At 36.4% G+C, this 25,470-nt stretch overlaps 1 protein-coding gene across 2 annotated transcripts; it reads left to right on the forward strand.

Annotated features, from left to right (window-relative positions):
• Window positions 1–1,541: 1,541 nt before the first annotated feature.
• On the forward strand, window positions 1,542–19,672 carry LOC111555803 (transmembrane protease serine 11B). Of its 2 annotated transcripts, XM_026447946.1 has the most exons (11): window positions 1,542–1,710; window positions 5,267–5,382; window positions 10,764–10,879; window positions 10,959–11,026; window positions 12,407–12,567; window positions 14,279–14,317; window positions 15,314–15,491; window positions 17,238–17,497; window positions 17,848–17,990; window positions 18,670–18,868; window positions 19,643–19,672. In XM_026447946.1, the coding sequence occupies exons 1-10, from the start codon at window positions 1,703–1,705 to the stop codon at window positions 18,829–18,831; spliced, it is 1,251 nt and encodes a 416-aa protein (XP_026303731.1). In that variant the 5' UTR covers window positions 1,542–1,702; the 3' UTR covers window positions 18,832–18,868; window positions 19,643–19,672. The 2 variants fall into 2 exon arrangements, with proteins under 2 accessions (XP_026303731.1, XP_023087931.2); XM_023232163.2 differs by lacking the exon at window positions 19,643–19,672 and having other exon boundaries at window positions 18,670–19,146.
• The last annotated feature ends 5,798 nt before the right edge of the window (window positions 19,673–25,470 follow it).

Genomic DNA, 25,470 nt, shown 5'->3' on the forward strand with positions numbered 1-25,470 from the left:
ACCAATATAAATTTGAAGAAGTGTTTGAGAAAACATATGCTCTCAGAAATCATGACCTACTATAATCTGTAGCAGGGGTTGGAAAACTATAACGCATGGACCTGGCTCACCACTTGCTTTCATAAGTTAATACTGGAAAACAGCCATGCCTGCAAGCATTTTTTTTTTTTTTTTTTTTTTGAGACAGAGTCTCGCTCTGTCGCCCAGGCTGGAGTGCAGTGGCAAGATCTCTCCTCACTACAAGCTCCGCCTCCGGAGTTCAGGCCATTCTCCTGCCTCAGCCTCAGGAGTGGCTGGGATTACAGACGCCCGCCACCACGCCCGGCTAATTTTTTGTATTTTTAGTAGAGACGGAGTTTCACCGTGTTAACCAGGATGGTCTAGATTCCCTGACCTCGTGATCCACCCGCCTCGGCCTCCCAAAGTGCTGGGATTACAGGCATGAGCCACTGCGCCCGGCCTGCATTTTTTTACTTAGCATTTTTGGCTGTTTTTGTGCCGCAGTGGCAAAATTTAATAGTGGCAATGAAGACCATATGGCCTACAGAGCCTCAAACGTTTACTGTCTAGTGCTTTACAGAAAATTCTTGCTGACTCCTGATCTATAGTAACTGAAACTATTTAGTATTGACAGAAGAAAAGGTAAATAGACCAATAGAACAGAATAGAGAGTTAGGAAACATGCAGATTTTGTATATGGCATAGGAGGCCTTACACATCCGTAGAGAAAAGATGAACTCTGCCATAAAAAAGTCTTGGAAAACAGGTCGTTAGCAAGAAAAAATAATTCCAAATTAATACAATATAAAATTAAATTATCATTTCATGTCATTACAAAAGTAAATTGATTCTTAAAGTTTTTAAAGAACTGAAATCTCTTTACATAATGAAATGCCAAGCTGCACCCTGGGATAGGTAATTAATAAATAGGTGAACATAACTGTCTAATATCTAGTATAATAATATATTAATATCCAGATCATACAAGGAACTCACATACAACTATAAGAAAAAAAGATTAACAACCCATTTTGTTTTTCCTTACCATCTGCTGCCTGTTGACGAAAAGCTAAACTTATGAACAGGATTCTCAAAAGTGAAAATCCAAATTCCCTCAAAATATGTGAAATGATTATTCTCACAGGTAATTAAGGAAAAGCAAATGCAAACCACAATGGAATAGAATTTCATCTGCATGAGAATGATGGCAATATTTGTCATATTAAAATTGACATATTGTAGAAAGACATTTATCAGAAACTTTTAACTAGTTTTAGTTAGTTTCAACTGAGAATGGACAAGGTAGTATAATGGAATTGGTAAAATACAGAGTTAGGATTACCCCTATATACTTCAAAGTTGTTTCTTGGTTGTACATCTTAGGTGACCAAACTGGACTGTAATTTTTTCTAAATCGCCAAGTCAAGGAAGTTTGTCATTCTTGGGGTGACTCCTATCTTAAAACTATAGAAATGTGACTGTCATTAACACTAGTCAGACAAGTTTCATCTTAGTTGTACGCTACATCTTTCCCAGCCCATAAAAACCAAGCTGCAACACTGGATTTAGCACATAAGTTAAAAGCTACATCAGAAGGTTCTAACTTTTATCATCACTGTTACCAGCATCGTCATTGTTATCGTTATCTTCATCATCATCATTACCACCATTATACCTGATACTGCCACAACATCAGAACATTATGTACAGGTAAAGGGGATTTCATAGGGGAGAGTAAGTCTGCAAAGTTTAGCAAGTTGCCATTAAGTGTGTTCTAGTTTTTTGTTAATTGATTGCTTTTTATAATTCAGTTTTTATTTCTGGACACTGTCCAGAAACAGGCTATTGTCTGAGGTCTGCAGGCCCTTTGACGTCTCTGGGAAAGTTTTCAAAAGTTAAAAAGAAAAATAGTAATTCAGCAAAATTTTGCTTACTGGGAAAGAATATAAATATATAATTGACCGGAAATCTTAAGGAAATGAGGCATAAGATTTCTTTTATAATCGCTCATAAAAACACTACCATTTTTGTTCTCTAGTAATGTAATTGAAATCAAATTTTCTAATATTAAAAGGTTTTCTTGGGAATAATGAAAAATATGAATGCCATTATAGATTTTGGGCTAATGTACTTTCCAATATAGATTTTGAATTAGCAACCAGCAAACTGTAGGTTCTCAAAACTTCATAAATTTTCAAATGACTTCCTTTTGTAGACTCTCTTTTATTCAAAGTTCCAGGAGAAAGTGAAGATACAGGCCATTACCCATTTGATCATTACACTTCTCTGTTGCTTATGCACAATTCTCACCCTAATGATTTAAAGTTTTCTATGGAAAAAGATTTATTTTTATAGAATTTGAAGAATTTTGCACCACAATTGTGCTTCAACACATTTCATTATATGAGATAATTCAGGTGCATCTAATTCAAATGGTCTATAAATGAAGTTCTAATAAATGAAAACTATATATTTGTTAATGCTTTGCTATTTAACTCCTAAAGCAATGCCCAAAAGTGGTTAAAAGGAAATCTAACCTAGGAAGTGATATTTGACATGGACTGTAAGGGTACAATTACAACAAGACTGATGCTTTAAAATTGTAAGTAATGTACTTACCATCATTTTGATTAACATGATTATTGCAAGTTGATTAAGGCAAATGGTTATGCCACAATGGCAATGAGCTTTCTTTTATTCTTTTCCCCTGTGATGGAGCTGGGTTCAAGCGATTCTCGTGCCTCAGCCTCCCGAGTAGCTGGGGTTACAGGTGCTCGCCACCACGCCCAGCCAATTTTTGTATTTTTTGGTAGAAATGGGGTTTCACCATGTTGGCCAGGCTAGTCTCAAACCCCTGATCTCAAGTGATCCTCCTGCCTCGGCCTCCCAAAGTGCTGAGATTACAGGTATGAGTCACTGTGCGCAGCCAGCAATGAACTCTTACTTGAAGCAGATTCATTCTAAAAGTGAGGCAATCATAGTTAATTAAGTACATGAAGTTGGTAAATTCATTGATGATTAATTTTTAACCTCTTTTCTTTGTTAAATGAGGGATTCATCTTGTAATACAAATGCCTACCTTTAGAAAAAACTGTTGCTAAAAATTAATTTGGTAAATTAGAGTCAATTATTTCATGAATGGACTTTTTTCGATATTTAGAACACAATTTTTAAAAGTGCAGCTATTATTCAAAAATAATAATAAATTCCTAGAGGCTACATTTATTAGAGGAAGGGTTGAGTTAATCACAAACTTACCGTATTTTAGATATAAAATAATATTTTAAATTATTTTTGAGAAGAGAAAGCCATGTGGGGGGAAAAAGTCATATCAGAACTATAGTCAATAATATGTACTCTTCAGAAATTTTCAGAGCATCCAAAGCGGGTTTTTAGAGAAAAATGTCTTTTAAGCTGGATAAAGCAGTGATTATTCTGAAACCATTTCAGAACTTAGAATAATTATTTAGGCTACCTAATGTTTAGTCTCTTAGACTAATATGCATGTCTCAGAAAGCCTGAGCTACTAGACTGTTATAACTAGCTAATCCAAAACAAATTTAAGACCTTACTGTCACAGTGCACTTTTATATAGTCATTAAAAGAAACATGTTATCAAATATTAATAAAGTTATATAAATACCGTATTAAAAATGCTATGCCTGAGTAGGCTTTTTTCTCTGAGGCTGATATTAAACAACAGAATTCTGGTATGAAAAACTACACGAAATGTGTCTGAAAGAAGGAATTTCTTTGAAGCGCTTTGACAAATAATGTTGGTTCTGCGAAACACTAATTAACAAGTCATCAAAAGAGACAAAGAGGTATAAGGAAGAGGTAGGTTTAAGAATGTAGAACAGAGTGAAGAGGAAACAAGTTTAGGTGGAGTTGCACAGTTGTATAAGGTAATGCTTAAAAAAACAGAAACAAAAATGTATCTACCTAAACGTCAGTTGGTCCTGGATGGGATGAGAATGAAAAGGTTCACATATTCACAGGAAATATGTAATTCACCAAATATGTGTTCCCTGATTCCAAACTCTTCTGTTTTGCAAGGTTTATTTAGAATGATACAGAATAGAGATTGAAGAAGCAGCTGAGGATGTTTTGAATTTGAAATCAGGAATGTTTATGTTACAGCCCTTCCTCCAATGGACAATTATATAACATAATCTCTCAAGATATGAAAAATAACTAGGGTTCAAACCTCATGTAGGTTAAGCTTAGTGTGGCCATACAATGTAACTGTAACCATACACTGCTTTATCTGTATGATGCCGAACCACCATATTTTCTGATTCTCTTTCATCTAATTGGTTGGCTTTGATGATAAAACAACTAACTGATCTATTAATTTATATTATGCAAGTAATTTACATTTGTTGTAGAAAATTATAGAAAATAGGCCAGGGGTGGTGGCTCATGCTTGTAATTCCAACACTTTGGGAGGCCAAGATGGGCAGATCGCTTGAGCTCAGCAGTTTGAGACTAGCCTGGGCAACATGGTGAGACCACCGACTCTATTAAAAAGATACAAAAAAATAGCTGGGTAGGGTGGTGCACCCCTGTGGTTCTAGATACTCAGGATGCTGAGGTGGGAGGATCACTTGAACCCAGTGGGGCAGAGGTTGCAGTGAGCTGAGATTGTACTACTGCACTCCAGCGTGGGTGACAGAGTGAGGCTTTGTCTCAAAAAAGAAAAAAAGAAAAAAGAAAGAAAGAAAATAAAAAAAAGAAAAATTAGAAAATATAGTTAAGTTAAAAGTAAACAAAAAATCTATAATTTTATTACATACAGATTACTGCAGTTGACATCATAGTGTTTCCATCCGCATTTATCAAATCTATAATTAAAACTTGTTATATTATGTATTTAATTGTGTCTATTAAGTCTTTATATGTCCCTGCGCATGATATGGCTGTAGTTTACAAAAATACAATCAGACTACAACTAATGTTTTGTAACCTGCTTCAGTTTTTTCAAAAAGCAAGTCAATTTCTCTTCGGCAGCATGAGGACAGAAATCATGTCTATTTTGCTTATTGATATATTTCCAGTAGCTAACCTGGGCTCAATAACGATTTGTTAAGTGAATGAGCATTATGGTCTATCCTCTGTGAGGCCTTTGAGGTTTCTAGGTTTTCAAGTAGCATAAAGCATTTATACTAATGTATAAATTACAATTCATGTACTATGAGTTGAAGGAGAGGCAGGTAGATTTTGATTGTTATTATCTGATTTGAACCAATTTTTTCCTCTTTCATAGGCACGGCATATCTTCCCAAAGATCTTGGTCACTGTGGACTGTGATCTTTACTTTTCTTGGAGTGGCAGCAATCTTGGGAGTAACTATTGGTCTTCTTGTTCATTTTCTGGCAGTTGGTCAGTATAGATTATTTTCAATTTTCATCCTTGCTAAAAATCTTTTAGTTTTAAAAATTGAAAAAAAAAAAAAAAACATGAACATTAAATTTCTTCTTGGGAGTTTTCTTATTTACTTACTATTTTATTTCAACACCGTTTATTATAACACAGAAGTTTATAAAATTTTTTGAATCAGAGGCCTCCTTGTAAATTATATCACCAACTATGGGGGTATGAGCAAGACAAATGTTCAATGCTTTGATGTCAATATTCATTGTCATTAAAGGAGCTTATTATAGTAGGCTTGTAGTTGAATTGTTACATCCTGTAGTAAATACATCTCACACTTTAGAGATTCCTTCTCTTCTTGGCTCAATTCTGCTATTGGTTATTAAGATATGATGAATAAGTAGCAATGAAAAGTCTACAAATCTACAAATAACTCTTTTAATAGTAGATAGTCAAGCACGGTTGAATGGCTAAATGTTTGCACAAACATGGTTTTAGTTTTAAAACTTTTATTAGCAGTGTACTTACAAAGCTTAGTTTCCAATTTATTTTTACCTTTCTGAAAAATAAGTCCTTAAACTTGTGTAGTTATTTGATGTTTGAAAATAAACTTGACATCCATTGTTCCACTTTATCTTCCCAATAATCCTGTGAGCTCGGAATGACAGATTTTACTACTATCCTTATTTTCACATACAGTACACTGGGGCTCAGAAAAGTAAAGTGACTTGCTTGATATCACAAACTTTTAAGTAGCATAGCTTCCTTAAAAGCTTAATATTAATATACTTAATAGTTTAAGTAATTATACTACTTTATCATGATTTTTCTGAGCTTTATATCTCTGAAATATGTAACCCTATACAATAATGCAATGTCGATAAATTTTGGCTGACTTAGCAAAAATGACATTTTTTCTTTCAACCTGGCTTCTTTTCCTTTGTTTCTCCTCAATCCTCTTAAGACTTGTCTTTCAGAAGGGTAAGGGGTGCTCAATCTCCTGTCTGCCATATCTATCCATGAATTTTTCATAATCTGTATCTTTCTGTCCTCTCTTTCCCTCTACTCATTAAAAAATAACATTCTTCACAAAATTTCCTCAAGGACAGGGCTCTGAGTTTTCAAAATCAAGCCCTTGTGAATAAATCCAGTTTTTCAATATACACTTTGCATCTTAACAGGTCCCCTTTCCTGGGGAAGCAGTGTCTTAATGGAAAGGAGTGGTGCAAAGGGGAACTATAGCACCCTGGCTGGAGCAGGAGGTGCATGGGACGAGAATTCACCCTTGAATGCCTCCACGTGGTCAACCATCTACTATTTCAGATATAAGGCTAGAGTAGCTTAAATTTCTTACAGTTGAATTACTTGAACTGCAGTCCTTGTGAAGTAAAAATGGACACAAACTCTGTAGTAAAGGTTGTTTGAAGTCAGTTTGAAAGATGGGTTTTTGCTCTAGGACTCTGGCTTAGGAACGAATATAATATTTGTTAATATTGAGAACAACTTAAGCTGGATAACAGATACTGTAATCTTTCATTTAAGTGGTATGAAATTAGCTGATTGGCAGCTATTGTAATCCCTCATTTAAGTAGTATGAAATTAGTTTCCCTGTCTAAATACATCTATTATTTCTCAATCAATTTTTTTTAAACTTTTGAGTTTCCACTTTTTCGATTAACTCAGAAATAAGTATTTCACAAAGATCATTATTCTAGAATGACTTTGGTTCATCTCTTTCTCAACCGTTTTACTTAACAATGCTATTTCCAAAAGATTATATACACATGTATAATCAATTTCATAATTCTTCAGATACTTTATCTAATAGTTCCAAACCCTACCTTCTTCTCAGAATCAGCTCTCGAGCGCTTTTGAAGTAGTGTTTATTCCCTAGGGCCTACCCTTAGTTTAGCTCATTCAGCTGGACCAGGGCAGGACCTACCCATGCATGCCTTTTGGAAAGTCTGTAGTGATTATGATACATAGGTGGTATTACTCTCTATTAGTATAAGACAGTGTTTTAGAGAGGTAATAAAATAAAGTCTATCTTAAGAAAAGAGACTTTATAAACTTTGAAACGGAGGGCAGTTTACCATGTACAGATTACTGTTTCTGTGTCTGTAAAACTGAAAATCACTGATCACAGCATAGAATATAGAATAGACTTCCATTCAGTTTATCTAAATAATTATATTAGCTCAAGCTGACATATCAAAATCCACAGATTGGCTAGGTTAAACAACAGACATTTTTTCACAATCCTGGAGACTGGACTTTTAAGACCAATATGCTGGTTGGTTTCCGAGGAGACCTCTTTTCTGGCTTGCAAATAGCTGGATTCTTACTGTGCCTTCCTGTGGACTTTCCTCTGTGTGTATTTTGGGAGATGGCATGAAGTGAGTGAGTGAGAAAGAGAGAGAGAGAGAGAGAGCATGCGCGTGAGAGAGATGTGGTCTTTCTTTTCTTATAAGGCGACTAGTCCTATTGGATTCATGTCTCAACCTTATGACGTCATTTAACCATAATTCCCCCTTAAAGATCATGTCTCCAAATACAGTTACATTGGTGTTTAGGGCTTCAACATACGAATTTTGGAGAGGATACAATTCAATCCATAATAATAATCAAGTGAAAATTAATTGTAAAATGGCACCTTGAACTGATAGAATTCTCCAGTAAAACCATAACTGGAATCAGAAATCTAAACATAATGGTTTCTTGGAATCTGGGCATGATATATGAGACTTTTGACAAATTAATCTAACTACTTGTAAATACCCTGGTTCAGCATTCTGGGTCTAACACAAGGTTAGCAGATTCTAATTATTTACTTTAGTTCATTTGGTGACAAACTTCACAGATGAAAATGATAAAATACTAGAAAGAAGAGAGTCTTAGAGTTTATTGTAATTTAGTTTTTTTTTTGTTTTGTTTTTTGGAGATGGAGTCTCACTCTATTGCCAAGACTGGAATGCAGTGGCACGATCTCAGCTAACTGCAACCTCCACCTCCCAGATTCAAGCAATTCTCCTGCCTCAGCCTCCCAAGTAGCTGGGACTATAGCCATGCACCAACACTCCCAGTTAATTTTTCTTTTCTTTTTTTTTCTTTTTTAGTAGAGATGGGGTTTCATCATGTTGGCTAGGCTGGTCTTGAACTCCTGACCTCAAGTAATCCTTCTGCCTCCGCCTCCAAAATTCTGGGATTACAGTCGTGAGCCACCGCACCAGGCTGCAATTTCGTTTTTGTGATTAATAAAGAAAATCCCAGCGGGTTAAATACACCAAGACAGCACAGCTGATTTGTGATGGGGCTGGAACTAGCTCCTCTAGCTTCATATGCATTTGTCTTTTCAGGAAACTTCTCAGACAGACTTTGGCATTGGGGCTTTTGTATGTACTGGTTACCATAAGGAAAAATATAGGAATCTATGGAAATATAGGAAACCGGTTTTTATTTTATTTTATTTTATTTTAAAGTTATTTCTAACTTACAGGGTAACAAATTATTTCAGCTCAAGAGATCATAATTTTCAGTCACTTAGCGACTACATGGTGTATGGTAAAGGTGAATCAAAAGCACAAGTGCTCTCAAAATACAGGAATGGCTAATTACTTAAACAAAACAGGTACAGTTTCATATTAGTTCCTGTTTTTTTTGAGATGGGGGTCTCACTCTGTCACCAAGTCCAGAGTGCAGTGGTGCAATCACAGCTCACTGTAGCCTTGAACTCCTGGGCTCAAGCAATTCTCCCACTTCAGCTTCCTCAGTAGCTCGACTACAGGTGTGTGCCACCATGCTCGTAAATTTTTAAATTTTTTTATGGAGACAGGGTCTCACTATGTTGCCCAGGCTGGTCTTGAACTCCTGGACTCAAGCAATCCTCCCACCTCGACTTCAAAAAGTGCTAGGACTATAGGTATAATCCACCGCATCTGGGCAGTTCCTATTTTTAAAAGATTTGTCCTGCTTTAAATTGTGGTGACCTAATGTACCAGGTGAAGCAGTTTATATTTGGGGAAAGGAAAAGATGGAGATATGAGACCTTGTGACACACAGCAAGCACCACCCATCATAAGCTGTAGAGAAATAAAAGGGCACCATGCTTTTACACTGTTGGTGGGAGAGTAAATTAGTTCAACCATTGTGGAACACAGTGAGGTGATTCCTCAAGAATCTAGAACCAGAAATACCATTTTACCCAGCAATCCCATTATTGGGTATATACCCAAAGGATTATAAATCATTCTACTATAAAGACACATGCACCCTTATGTTTATTGCAGCACTGTTCACAATAGCAAAGACTTGGAACCAACCCAAATGCCTATAAATGATAGGCTGGATAAAGAAAATATGGCACGTATACACCATGGAGTACTAGTCAGGCACAAAAATGATGAGTCCATATCCTTTGCAGGGACATGGATGAAGTTGGAAACCATCATTCTCAGCAAACTAACACAGGAACAGAAAATCAAACACCGCATGTTCTCACTCATAAGTGGGAATTGAACAATGAAAACACATGGACACAGGGAGGGGAACATCAGACTCCGGGGCCTGTCGGGAGGTGGGGGTCTAAGGAAGGGGTAGCATTAGGATAAATACCTAATGTAGGTGACAGGTTGATGGGTGCAGCAAACCACCATGGCACGTGTAAACCTATGTGACAAATCTGCATGTTCTGCACATGTATCCCAGAACTTAAAGTATAATAATAATAATAATGATAATAATAATAATAATAATATAATAATGGCACCATGGAGTCCTCCAGGAATAACATCAAGGAATAGAAACCAGGCCAGCAAGCAAAGGGCATGCAAAAGGGTGCAAGACAGTGTATATCATCCAGAAAGTGAAGGATGACTGATGCTTGTATGTTTCCTGTATTAAAATTGCTTAGAAAGATTAATTGGGTAATTGCTAGGCTGAGTTTAGACTATACATGTAAAAGATGTTTTATCTCTAGTGCACACGCAGATGGATTGTTAGTGATTGAGGGCATTGCTGTTTTGAGAAGGGTGCTGAGGGTATATCTGGACTTGGCAGGACAGTAATGTCTATTATCACATAAAGGGAAAGGGGGGGGTCATTGAATGAATGATACGGAGTTGCCATTTCTGAAATAAACTATTATTCACTTCTCTCCTTTTATTTTTCTCCCTCCCTTGGATTATTTCTAAACTTGGGTTGAATGTTGAGGCAGAAGTATAAATGGTTAAGGCAGAGGTATAAATGTTGAGGCAGAGGTATAAATGGTTGAGGCAGAGGTATAAATGGATTATTCTAAAGCTGGGATGAATGTTGAGGCAGAGGTATAAATCTCTTTAAAGTCACTTTCCACTTTAAAATTCTTTGAGGTTATTTTTTCCTTAATTTTGCAGAGAAGACTTACTATTATCAAGGTGATTTTCATATTTCTGGAGTCACATACAATGACAATTGTGAAAACGCAGCTTCACAAGCCAACACAAATCTAAGCAAAGATATTGAGACTAAGGTAAATCAGAGATTTTAAAAGTTAATTTTATTATAAATTTGATTGAAATATATATGCTGACTCTTTTTTCTCTTGTCAGATGTTAAATGCATTTCAAAATTCCAGTATATATAAGGAATATATCAAATCTGAGGTCATCAAACTTCTGTAAGTACAACTTCATTCAAGATTTTATGAAAGGAAAGTAGGTGATATATCATACAACCTTGATTTTAGATAACAATAACATCAAAAAACAAACACAAAGAAAAACAGAAACAAAGGAAAGGAAAGAAAGGAAGGAACGAAGGAAACAGAAAAAAGAAAAAGAAAAAGAAAGATGAAGTTCTCCATGAATGAAAGTATCACTGTATCTAGCAAATTTCTGTTCCAGGCAAGAGTCGTTATATACAAATCTTTAATCTTCATACCTGCAAAAGAATTATAAGGTTATTGGTGGTGGTCAGTCCTAACTGACTGTTATGATGAAAGATAATTATAACTCCATGGAAAACAAATAATTCAACTGGTTTGTTTTTAGCCCATACCTTCCCTAAAAACATCTTATTTAGTTTCCTTAATAATTATCATTCTTGCAATGGCTGTGGAACAAAGACAATATTTTAAGATAACATTTTTCTAGACATACCAATGAAGGATGCCTGAAGATAGTGGTGGTAGGGAGGGATGCAGGGAGGAGGGTATGGTGTATGGGGGAAGAGTAATGAGGGTAGAGCTCACTTGTGATTGGTTATTGTTAATATCTATTCTGGGGAATTCTGAACTCTCAAAACAAAACAAACAAAAAATCCAGCTGACCTAACCAACCTACTTATCTACAGACAAAAAAAAACCTTCAAAGACCCTCTAATTGATCATGATTATTTGAAAGTGAAATTATGGATTTTTAAAAAAAAATCTGATTGATATGGTTTGGTTTGAAATTCTTCCAAAATGAAGTAATCTCTTTTCCTGATTAATAAAAATAGTGTACTGAATATATAGTCGAGATGTTCTTCATGCTTTAGAATTCTCTTTCTGAGCTTTCTCATTGCATAGATCTATTGGGGGCAGACTGGTTATGTATAAAAAAACCATGGGAAGAAGTTTAGCACTGGCTTCTAAACACATGCTGGAAATGGTGTTTTGAACACTTCCCTGCCCTACCTTTACTTACTCATTGATCTCTTTCTTTAAAATGAAGTTGTTAGAGAAATTCTGTATGAGAGCACTGGTTTTTATTGTATTATAGTAAGACTTCATGCCAATCATTTCTTGGCCAGTATTCCGTTTCCTGTTATGTGTTTGAAATATTCTGATTTTAGTTTGTGGTCTATATTTTCTTCCTTGAATAGTATGTCTGAACTAGACCTACTAGAAGATTTTTTAGGTATCTTTGCATTTTATACACGTTTAGATAGTATCTGTATATTTTTCTTTAATATATGTAAAGAAAATGTGATAATTAAAATGTGTGAAATTTAATGTGTTCACAAAACCTCTAAAAGATCAAGAAACAGTACCTTAAAAAACTTCTGTTGTTTCTAGGCCTAATGCCAATGGTTCAAATGTACAGTTACAGCTGAAATTCAAGTTTCCTCCAGCAGAGAGAGTTAGCATGAGGACTAGAATCAAGGCTATATTACATCAGATGTTGAAAAACAACATGGCATCCTGGAACGCAGTTCCCGCTTCCATTAAACTCAAGGGTATTTGGCTTATTTCCATTATTTTCTATGACATAGGTTTTTTTCTGGATTTTTTTTTAAAAAGTACTAAAAAGTGAACTAAAAGTTTTAGTAATTTGGGGAAAAAAATATGCGTACCTAACTCCGTCACCCCTAGCAATGACTTGGTAGTGGAAAGCGCAGTGCCAAGGAATCATTGTCTCAAGAATGATAGAAATGAGGGTTACATTGCAAGCATGGATGTAAGTTTGGAAGGGTTTGGCTATTATGCATGGGAAAGGGGGTGAAGGGTTCTAACTGAAGCATCTTTTATTTTTGAGATGGAGTCTTGCTCTGTTGCCCAGGCTGGAGTGCAGTGGCACCATCTCCGCTCACTGCAACCTCTGCCTCCCAGGTTCAAGCAATTCTCCGCCTCAGTCTGGGACTACAGGCGTCCGCCACCATGCCTGGCTAATTTTTTTGTATTTTTGATAGACAGGGGGTTTTATCACGTTAGTCAGGCTGGTCTCAATCTCTTGACCTTGTGATCCGCCCGCCTCGGCCTCCCAGAGTGCTGGGATTACAGGCGTGAGCCACGGAGCCCAGGCAAAGTATTTTTCTTTTCTTCTCCCTACTTTTGTCATGATCGCATGACAGAAAGCAGATTTAGGGCTTTCTTGGTCTTTCAGTAAGGAGACTGCAGGAGTAAGAACAATGTTGGGGATGGGAGTTCTTATCGATTCTTGTGAGAAAACTGGAGTAATACCACTTTTAAAGAAAAAAAAAAACTGTCTGGAAAATTCCCTAGAAAATAAGGGAAGAAAATGATAAGATTTTGCCTCCTTACAGAAAGTGAAGTTTGTAAAGATCGTGAAGGTTCTGCAAAGGTCTTGAAACTGTCACTTGGATTGCTAAAAGGTCAGCTAGGTGATAAGCATGTGGTTTCAGTGTCCAGTTTCATGGTTCTTGCAGCCAGACTATTAATCCTAGCGTCCTTGAGGACTTGAAAGGCCAGCAACATCTGCCAGTTACTGCTCCTTTGCCACACGATAAAGATCCCGTCACCAGTGAACCACTAGTAAGAAGTGAACCTGAGGTATAACTTTTCAAAAAAGCAATAAAATTTTTCTGTGAGTAGCTTTTGGGAAAGAGGGATACATTGTTTACTCTCTTTCTGTGTCCCATAGAGTATAGTCAGCATTTTGTGGTGTTTCTTTAGTTTCCTCCTCTTCTCCTTCTCTCTGAAGTCTTTTACTAATAGGACAAAGATTTAAATTTAAGTTCTCAAAATTTCATGATTCATTCTTAGTAAGGAGATTTCCCTAAAAAGCAGGATAGGCCCAATGAAGTATAATTTTAATTGGGACATTTTTCCTTAAAATATATATAATTCTCAGCATTTCAGAGTAAAGAGAATTATCATGGGGAAGAAATCCCTGCCATGATCTCTTAAAGATATTTGTAAGGGTGCCAGCTTCTTACAGCACTGAATATTTTACTTCGATAATCATAAAACTGATTTTTGTTTTTTATTCCTTTTTCTCTTTTCCTAGGCTACCTAGCAGAGATATGGAGAGATGGCTATAATGTAACAAACAAGAGTCAGAGGGGCTGAAAATACCTGAACTACTCCAAATAGTTAAATGTTGGACAATATTGGGTTAGGAAAGTTAGCATTTATGTTCTTAGGTTGAAGTCAATTGCTTGGTGGTATTTGGTCAATTTCATATTTTGTTTTGTTTTTCACTTTCAGAAATCAGCAAGGCTGCTTCTGAAATGCTTACCAACAATTGTAAGTTAAGGACCTTTTTATTATAAATTTGATGAATTCAGAGGTATTTTCTCATTATTTTTCTATTAAAATATTTGAAATATATCATGTGGAAATCCCATGACACACTTTCCGAATTACTGGATATACCAGATATTGACTTAGAATTTCTCTTTGAAAAACACTGGTCTATTAATTTTAACATTTATTTAAACATATATAAAAAGTTAAATAAGATTTGATTCCAAATAATACAATTGTGAGTGAAAAGTATCATATTTAAATATGTTAAAATGAGAAAGACTGAAGGAAATGACAATTTAGGATAAGAAGAAAATATAAAACCTGGCTATATAAAATATATTTATTAAAGATAAAAACAGTTCTGCGTCTTAAACATTATTATTATGTTTTGCTTTAGAGGCGGGATGTTGCTATGTTGTGTGGGCTGGAGTGCAATTCACAGTTGCAATTATAGTGGACTACAGCCTGGAACTCTTGGGCTCAAGTAATCCTCCTGCCTCAGCCTCCCAAGTAGCTGGGCCTAATGGGAGCACATCACTGTCCGGTTACATCTTTTAAATATATTCTCTTTAGAGTATCATGTTGTCCACAAGATACATTCATGCATTCATTCACTCCATGGATATTCATGGAGTGTCTTTTGTTCACATGGTGTCTTAACAGACAGCAGTGCATATACTATGCAAGATGTAGACACCAATGAAGCAAAGTCTCCACCTTCAAGAATCTGCTTAGAGACAAGAGTTATAACACATAGACACAACAAAAGATAGTGGTTGAAAGATGTTTGAGACTGGAAAAGAGGATAAGTAAGAACCACTCAAACCAAGATAGAATACAGAACCAACACAGGAATATCCTGTAGGAAAGAAACATCATCAATTAGAAGATGTTGAATAATCACTGAAGGGTTTCAAGTAATTTTTAATGATATATTTTTTATAATGCATAATCAATGATACCTGCTCTTGTGTAAATTAATCCTTTCTCTAGGTTGTGGGAGACAACTAGCCAGCAATATCGTAACTGACAACAGAATTGTGAATGGAAAAAGTGCCCTGTTGGGGGCATGGCCATGGCAGGCCAGCATGCAATGGAAAGGCCATCACTACTGTGGAGCCTCTCTGATCAGCAGCAGGTGGCTATTATCTGCAGCTCACTGCTTTGTTAAGTAAGTTTGAACATTTGACTAAATGAAGGATGCTGGGTGCAAAACTATTTTGGATAGTATGTAGGGGTTAACTTAATGTGTCAAGGTTCACCAAGACCATATGAAATTTACAATCACATAGAACATTTACGATCACCTGCATAATTAAAGAGCAGGAAAAGCGTTTAAATTAGGGAAAGGAGAGAAAAGCGAATTGAAGTATTAACATTTTCCAAATAGGTACCTTGGCCTGACATTAAGTGCTTTACTTAACATCATTTCATTTAATCACAACATTCAATTCTGAGTGGAAGGCACAGTTTAAACTATATGAAGATGAGGAAACCAAGGCTCACTCAGGAAAGGTGACAAATCTTGGCTAAGATCACTCGGCTCTTTTGTTTGTTTGCTTTTTGAGATGTAGTCTCACTCTGTTGCCCACGCTGGAGTGCAATGGTGCGATCTCAGCTCACTGCAACCTCTGCCTCCTGGGTTCAAATGATTCTCCTGCCTCAGCCTCTCGAGTAGCTGAGATTACAGGCACGCGTCACTGTGTCCAGCTAATTCTTGTATTTTTAGTAGAGATGGGGTTTTACCATGTTAGTCGGACTGGTCTGTTTTGTTTTGTTTTGTTTTGTTTTTGTTTTGTTTTTGTTTTGTTTTCAGTCAGACTGGTCTTGAACTCCTGACCTCGGGTCACCCGCCCGCCTCGGCCTCCCAAATTGCTGGGATTATAGGAATAAGCCGCCATGGCCAGCCTAGCTCTTAAATAATAGAAATTGAATGTGAATTCAAGTATGTCTGACTCCAGTTACTAGGTGCTTCCTTGTCTTGCCATCCAGAAATTTATAATCTAGTTGAAAAAATTTAAATGTCATATATTAAAAGTACAAGGCTGCACAGTGTTGTAAACATGACATGTATTACAAAGATAGTAAGTACTATGGAAATTTGAAGAAGAAAGCATATCCATCTGATGTAAAATTTAACCTGGACCCCAAAATTGAGTATATCCAAAGGAAGATAAATTGTTCTACGAAAAAGACATATGCACCGGTATGTACACCACAGCTGTATTTACAATAGCAAAAACATTAATTCAACCTAGATGTCCAGCAATGGTGAACTGGATAAAGAAAATATGGGTAATATATACCATGGAATACTATGCAGCCATAAAAAAGAATAAAATCATGGACTTTGCAGGAACATGGATGCAGTTGCAGGCTATTATCCTAGCTAAATGAATTAACGCTGGAACAGAAAATTAAATACCACAGTTCTCCCTTATAAGTGAGAGCTAAACATTGAGTACATATGGATACAAGGAAGGTAACAATAGACATTAGGGCCTACTTGAGGGTGGTAGAAGGGTGAGGGTCAAAAAAGTAGCTATTGAAACCGAGGGTATGTGGCAATAAGACTAATTTTGGACCCCATCCACTTATGGGATTGAGGATGCTCATGTGATTCCTGACCAAATTAAATGTTCAGAAACTGTATGGAACTGAAGAAGCAGGGGAAAATATCAGTGACTCTACTTGAAAGGATCTGCAGAAAGCTGACAAGTCAGAGTCCTCAGCATTATTTTTATGTGACTGCAACATTTACAACAGCTCCATGTCAAAGATATTTTTCCAAATAGAATTTTAGTGGGTTATAGTGTTGTTTGGAAACCTCATGCCTTAAATTTGTGAGATAATCACCACTACGAACACTGTTGTGACCCAGAAACCGAGTGTATTCTAATAACATTGTGTCCTCTAGGAAAAATAATTCAAAAGATTGGACTGTCAACTTTGGAATTGTAGTAAATAAACCATATATGACACGGAAAGTCCAAAACATTATTACTCATGAAAATTATAGCAGTCCTGGGCTTCATGATGATATTGCCCTTGTGCAGCTTGCTGAAGAAGTTTCTTTTACGAAATACATTCGCAAGATTTGTCTCCCTGACGCCAAAATGAAGCTCTCAGAAAATGACAGTGTTGTCGTTACAGGATGGGGAACACTTTACATGAATGGTAAGTTTTTTTATAAAATCATAATAGCTGCATGGGAATAACTATTTAATCAATCAATCATCCCCTCATGAAATTAATCCATCAGTAAATATACTGAAACGAAAACCAAGTGGTAGGACAAAAAGCATGATGTCAAATTGTCTTCACTTCCTAAAATATCTCTAGGAATAGGAATTGGAAAAATTGAAATTATGTTAGGCAGCCAACAATTACAAACACCTGAAAGAGACTAATCTAACCTGGGACTGGCCTGACTCTTGGTGACCAAGAGAATCTGCTTTATGCTATAGATATTCTTTGTCCCAGCAAAGTCTAAGATCTGCATAATATGCAGTACTTACTGCTTTTAGGTTCATTTCCAGTGATACTTCAAGAAGCCTTTTTGAAGATTATTGACAACAAAATTTGCAATGCCCCGTATGCATACTCTGGTTTTGTGACTGATACAATGTTATGTGCTGGATTTATGTCAGGAGAAGCTGATGCATGTCAGGTATGTCTAGTTACATTAACCAATTGTTTTCTCCCAAACAGTTAATCAAATGGGAGTTTTTATCCACATAAAATATTTTTTTGTGTTAAGGATATTGACATAGTAGCTTTGTATTTCAATACACTAAAATCTATTAATATGTTAATCCCATTTATGTACGAGACACTAGCCTACATGCTAGGGATGTGGAGGTGAACACACTCCTGCCCTTGTGAAGTTTCCAATCTAGGAATTCATACAAAGAATAATACTTAGAAGAAGTTTGCAAGATGAATTTTGTCCTACTTTCTGGGCAACCTGCAGACCTAGAATGTTGTCTTCTCTTTATCCAGAGATGCATCAGGAATCTGGGCATGTGCCTATGCTACTCGTTCCTCAGAGGCTTCATCATAGAGACTTAAGCTCAGTGCAAGCAGCTAAGTCACCTTCTCCATATTCAAGCTGCACTCATTATATAAGTCAAACTCTGGTTTGCTCAAGTCAACATTTGGCAGTTTTAGGCCATATACTCTGGTTTGTAGCTGTCTTGCGTTTAAAAAAAATCTTAAGGGTTTCAGAGTTCTAAGCCCAATTAGAGTGAATTGGTTTCAGTGCCCAGGAGGTATTGACAACTCCACAGGAGAGGTAAAAGGAAATTTTTTGTTAAGATAAGGAACATTTTTTTCTTTTCTTCTTCTAGAATGATTCTGGTGGACCACTAGCTTACCCTGATTCCAGAAATATCTGGCATCTTGTTGGAATAGTAAGCTGGGGTGATGGATGTGGTAAAAAGAATAAGCCAGGTGTCTATACTCGAGTGACTTCTTATCACAATTGGATTATATCCAAGACTGGACTCTGAAAGAAAAGGAATTATACAAAGGAACATAAAGACAACTGCAGGCTATCCTTATCTGTGGCTTCAGAATGTTTTTATTTTGATTGTTGGTAAACTAATTGTTTTATTATATATAAAAATATAAATGTCTTTATTACTATTTTGTTATATCTAAAACACTGTCCTTGCATTTATTAATCTTTTAAATTAATGTAAGAGATAGGAAGAGGCTGGGTGTAGTGCCTTATGCCTATGATCCTAGAACTTTGGGAGGCCAAGAGAGGCGGATTGCTTGAGCCCAGAAGTTTGAGGGCAGCCTGGGAAACGTGACTAAATCTGAGCTATTCAGGAGGCTGAGGTGGGAGGATTGCTTGAGCCCAGCAGGTCAAGGCTGTGATGATTTGTGATTGTGCCACCACTGCACTCCAGCCTGGGCAACAGGGCAACAGAGTGAGACCCTGTCTCAAAAAAAAAAAAAAAAAAAAAAAAGAGAGAGAAGAAAATAAAGAAGGCTAATATATAATTTTTCTTAATAGCTGAGTTGTGATTCATTTTACCATTATATTCAGAATTGACCTTAATTTGTTTTCCAGAATCAAAAGAAAATAAAATATCAATTTTGAAAGTATGAGAACATATATAGGGGATTTATCAAATGAGTTACTTTTTGTTATATCAATTATAATTTCATTTTGTTAAACTGGAATATGTGCGACAGTGTAAATTAATTTTTTACTTATATGTGAAATGATTTATGTACCTCATAAAATCATGCAATCTTGCAGTGAAGAAGGAGTATCAGAGGTCCAATTACACTGAGTCTTTCAATTTACAGATCAAGAAACTGAAGACCAGAGAAGAGAAATGATTTGCTTAAAGTCTCTCTCCATCATCTGTGATAAGTTGATAAATTTATCCTTACACAAATTTGTCCTCATTGAGTTTAGATCCAAAATTTGTCAGGAATTAAAGAATGACTTTGAGTGGCAATTATTTATACAACATTTTCTTCATATTCATCTTTTGTCATTTGCTTTCTCTTGCAGCAAAATGATATGAGGTCATCAAGGGCGGAGAACTGTGTGGCATTTCCTTATAGTAAAAGTGCAATCATATGGATGGCTAACTTTGTAATCTCTACAAATTATTTACCTTATGTAATTTTCCAAATGTAAAAGTCACCAAAAACTTAAAGGCCATTAAAATAAACCAAAAAAATACTCCTTTCTTCAGTTGTTTGTAGAGTTACTTTTATTCTTTATTATAAAATATGGCTCAAATGACATGCATATTGACATCAAGCAAATCTATAACCAACTGTGACAAGATGGTTTCTTTCTCTCCTCACTTCTGTTTCAGGCCAGCCACACACATTTATTGAGTCCCTAGTGTGTTTCAGGAAATGTCAGGTATAGATACAATGTCTTCCTTCAAGGATACCACATTTAGTGAATAAAGATAGGCACTAAACACATAAATAAGATAATTTTACATTATGATAAATGTTATAAAGGAAATTAAAAGCAATGTGATAGAAAATGATGGAGCAGATAAGCTGTACTTTAGATTGGGAAGTCTGAATGACATCTCTGAGGGGTAGCCATTTGAGCTGTACCTAAAGGATGAAAAGCCAAAACATAGAAAACATATGAAAGAAAAGATATCCAAAGGGAACAAGTATAAGATCCAGAGAGAGAGAGAGAAAAGTGAGATGGATATGTGGGGCAGAAAGAAGGCCAATGTGATTGAAACCCCATGGATAAATGAGAGATGGTAGGAAAGAAGATGGAAGAGGTAGCTGGGGGCCAAGTCAAGTACCACTTGGTAAGCCATGGTAAAGACCTTGGATTTTCATTCTAACAGCAATGGGAGGCCCAGGAGTTTTCCAAGCAAAGGGAGTGAGATAATCTCATACACACTTTGAAAAGATTACGTAACTTTGATGAAGACAATGGGCTGGAGTGGGGGTGAAGAGCACAGAATGAGATGCAGGCAGACAGGTTAGAAAGCTACTGCAGCTGTCCTAGTAAGAAATGAACACATATTCACCCTTTTCCTTGGGCTAGGAATATACCTTGGTAGGATAACAGAAGACATCCTTTTATAGTGCAACTCAAAGTAGAACAAACTTTAATATTACTAAGAGGTTAAAGGTATTGCAGGCTGTGTAATGATTTCCTTGTCTTGAGGATAGTTAATTCAGAGGTCAGATGTTACAAACATTTAATTTATCCCCGACATCATGAGTTGAATCACAGTCTGTCCCTTGCTTCTTCCAGAGGGAAAACAAATGGAACTGAATGAGTAATAACCCCAATATGGAAGAAAGAGGAAAGTGACTGGAAGGAAAGGGTGGACGGGAATTTGAAGGAGGGTGGGAGATTATTGGAGGAAGAGAAGTTGTGAGACTAAGGGGTCCATGAGAAAGAAATGAAGGGTGACGATTTCTCAAGGTTGAGGCTCTCTGGTTGAACAAGGAGGGATATGATAGCATGACTGGCCAATCTCCAGGCTTGGTGTAGGTAAGGAGCAGGTGGGGCAAATTATATAAGGTAAAGCAGTTATTATTCAGCCAAAGGTGGATTCTTTATGGGGTGCAATAGCAGCCTTTACTTCAGTCTTAAGGACTTAGAATCTTCACATTCATATGGACTCTATATGTGATGGATCAGCTAAAAGTAAATGTTTTTTCTTTCTTTCTGGTAGTAATAGACTGCACCATCCTGGCCTTCTGATGTTAACAGCACATTGAGAAGTTCACACAAGCAAAGAATTAGAGGTCTGCCTTGAGAAATAAAACCAACAACACTAATCACAATGCATGAAAATTAAAATGCTAAATTGACGAAAATGTCATTATTTGCATTACAAAATTAGTCACCATTTTATTAAAAAGTAAAAGATTTTCTTAAAATGCTTTTACTACTCATAAGTGGTATGGAAAAGAAACCAGAGATGAATGATTAAGGAGGTATCTTACGCTCCCCTCATCCCCCAGCTAAGCAGAACAAAACAAAACAAAATAAAACAAAAAACAACTTGGTCGAATTTAATTCTTTCTTCTTGTTTTTAAGTAGGGGAAGTTGAAGTCCGTTTTGAAGGAATCCACTGAGCAAGAATTTAACAAAGGGTATACCATTACTGACTAGCAGGACCGCAACCGTTAGTAAATGTTCATATGTTCTTGAGAAACATAAAAATTTATGTGTTTGAAATATGAAACTCTTTGTGATATAAGATACGGATATAGTCTTGTGAACTATGAAGCATAAGCCAAGATCTTTTTATGAATGCAGTGCTAATTAAAATGGCACTTTTAAAAATATTAAAAAAAATTAATGCCATATACGATAGCACAAAGTTGACAAGGTTGTTCCCTCTTTCTTGCAAAGCCTCCAATTAACCAAGTAGTTTTGGCTTTACTAAGGAATTGTTGAAAGTGACTTCCTTGTTCAAGGATTGTGTCTACTGTAGAAACACCTCCAACTTATCAGTGGATGAGAACTCTTTTTTAACTCATAAGGCAGTATTTTGTTATGCAACATAGACTTTTCTATTAATGCATTCAAGGAATACTTTAACTGAAAAATAAACCAGAAGAGACAAAGTGATAACAAGTATCTAAAAATGTTTTTAAGTTTATTTTTAAAAATTTGGTCTTAGAGGCAGGGTGCAGTGGCTCAGGTCTGTAATCCCAGCACTTTATGAGGCCCAGGCGGGCGGATCAGAGGTCAGGAGATCAAGACCATCCTGGCTAACACGGTGAAACCCCGTCTCTACTAAAAAATACAAAAAATTAGCCAGGTGTGGTGGTAGGCACCCGTAGTCCCAGCTACTTGGGAGACTGAGGCAGGAGAATGGCGTGAACCCCGGAGGTAGAGCTTGCAGTGAGCCGAGATCGTGCCATTGCACTCCAGCCTGGGGGACAAAGAGAGATCTCGTCTCAAAAAAAAAAAAAAAAAAAAAAAAAAAAAAAAAAAAAAAAAAAAAAAATTTGGCCTTAGATATTGATCTAATGGCTCAAAGTCTGCTAGAAGCTTTTCTCCATTGACTAGAATTTTTATTTTTATTTTTTGGCATACCCGCAAATATCTTCATGTTCTCCTCATTGAGCTTGTCATTTGCCATTTATCATGACTTAAATACTGTGATCAGTCATGACATCTACATTCACTGCCCCTGCCCCTATCTCCCCATTCACTACCTAGCTCAGCAAAAACACAAACACGGTTCAATCCAACTCTTCAACTTTTTAGTGCATGTACCATAGATGTTGATTTTAGCTGGAGAAAAACACACATCATGCTGACTACTCTTTAAAATCATAGTCATAAACCTCAGCTAGATCCTGAATGCTCTCTGAAAATTCTTTTGCACTTCCTTAACCAAAACACCCTCTTATTCTCCTAAATAACTCATTCACTTCTTTCCTGCTCTTAACTCCAACACTGCCTTTTTCTCCTCCTTACACTCACCAGATGATCATACTCATTATTTCACCAAGAAAGCAAAAGGAACAAGATGAGAGTTTCTACTGGCACTTACCATAAAAATCTACAAATCTACTTGCTTCTCAAAGGGCAATATAGGTAACTGAACTTGAGCTAAACAGCCTTTGTGCAAACGCTGGCTTTGCATGTACAAGATGGGTGACTTTGGACAAATTATTTGAAGTCACTATGTCTCAGTTTCTTTGATGTGATATGAGGATAAGAATGATATCTGCTTTATGGTGTTCTTTTGGGGTATTCAAGGAGTTAAAAGTAATGTACTTAGAACACATAGCAAATGCAAGATAGACGTTAGCTGTTATTGCTGTCTATCCTCCTTTTTGTTACTGTGGATTAACCGTTTGTACACCACTCTAAGGCCAAACTCTGCCCTTGTGCTAAGAACCCATCTGTACTCACCTTCTCAAAGATTTTATTTCTGTAACTGTTTATGTCATCAATTTTACCCTCTATACTGGATCATTTCCATAGACACAGTAACCTCTGCAATATCTTCCAGATAAAAACATACTTATTTTTTAACCCTACATCTTCACCTGTTATATTTCTTTGTGAAACTAGTTCAAAGTGCTGTCTTTTCTTCCTTTCCATTCATTCCCTCTCAAACTCACTCCAAATACTGACTCAGATGTTCCTCCAAAACTTCATTAGTCATGGTCACCCATGAGTTTCGTGTTGCAACTCCAACGCTCAATTCTCAATTCTTCCTTTAATTAATCTATCAGTAATATTTAGCATTGTTGATCATTTTTTATGAAAACACTTTCTTTATCTGGCTTCCAGAAAAAACAAACAACAACAACAACAAAAACATCTTTTATGGCAATCTTTCTACGTCATTAGCAATTTCTTCTCAGTTTTTCTGCTGGATCTTCCACATCTTCCCCAACTTTAGATCTTGGACTGTCCCAGAGCTCAGGCTCATATCTCTCCTCTTCTCTACTTACACTCATACCCTAAGTGATCTTATCCAGTTCAATGACTTTCTTTTTTTCTTTTTAGACAGAGTTTCACTCTTATCGCCCAGGCTGGAGTACAATGGTATGATCTTGGCTCACTGCAATCTCCGTCTCCTAGGTTCAAGCGATTCTCATGCCTCAGCCTCCTGAGTAGCTGGGATTACAGGTGCCCACCACCATGCCTGGTTAATTTTTTGTATTTTTTGTAGAGACAGGATTTTACCATGTTGGCCAGGCTGGTCTTGAACTCCTGACCTCAGGTGATCCACCCACCTCGGCCTCCCAAAGTGCTGGGATTAGAGGCATGAGCCACCACACATGCCTGTTCAATGGCTTTCAATGCCAGCTCTATGCTTCCACTTCCAAATGTTTTAATTGTAGCTTTAGAAGTCACTGTTTTGCCATCCCCCTGAACCTTCGGTGGCATATCTCTAAAATTTCCTCTTGGAAATATAATGGGCAGTTTTTATTAGTATGTCAAAATAGAATTGTTCATCTTTTCTCAGTCTTCTACGTTTCAAAAGCATGAACCTGAAATCATCTTGGGTAACATATATTTGAAACATTATTTTTTGTTAATTTCATTATAGGATTTTGTATAGGATAGACTTAATATACAGCTGGACTGGGAAAACTCTATCCTTTTCTTTGGGAAAAAAGTTGCTTAGCTTTGACTCTTGGCCAAAATAAGTCCAGTGAGATTTATGTGAGGTTTAAAGTCTGAAGCTCTCCTAGCAACCTCTGGGCCATTTTGTTTTACAGACCCAAAATCCTGCTGAAAACTTCTGCCTTGAGTGTTCATGAAGTTAAGATTCATCACATTGATTTTGGTGGTTCAATCTGGAGACAAAATGTGCATATGTGTGAGTAGGGACCATGGGGCATTTGCACCTGTATATCTCTTGGCTCCCCTAATACTTGCCTACACTCTCTCTCTTACTGCTTTGCATTCTTTACTTAGTTTTACATTTTTAATTGATATATAATAGGTTCTACATATTTTGGGAGTACATGTGCTATTTTGATACATGTGTACAGTGTATAATTATCGTATACTTTTAAATAAAAGTTTTATGTGAGTACTCTGTGTAGAGTTTTATAAGTCCTTTCAAAAATTCAAACTTGTGAAGTATTTGTAAATTTTAATAATTAAAGTGAAGCAATGATGTGCTGAATCTGGCTTGCAGCAATGT

This window comes from Piliocolobus tephrosceles, chromosome 3 (assembly GCF_002776525.5).
Source record: "Piliocolobus tephrosceles isolate RC106 chromosome 3, ASM277652v3, whole genome shotgun sequence".
Classification (NCBI taxonomy): domain Eukaryota; kingdom Metazoa; phylum Chordata; class Mammalia; order Primates; family Cercopithecidae; genus Piliocolobus; species Piliocolobus tephrosceles.

Bases quoted from the DNA above. Each gene is read 5' to 3' on its own strand.
- LOC111555803 (XM_026447946.1), top strand. The intron at 12,568-14,278 runs GTATTTGGCTTA...TTTCACTTTCAG, and splicing joins CGCTTCCATTAAACTCAAGG to AAATCAGCAAGGCTGCTTCT. The intron at 14,318-15,313 runs GTAAGTTAAGGA...TCCTTTCTCTAG, and splicing joins TGAAATGCTTACCAACAATT to GTTGTGGGAGACAACTAGCC.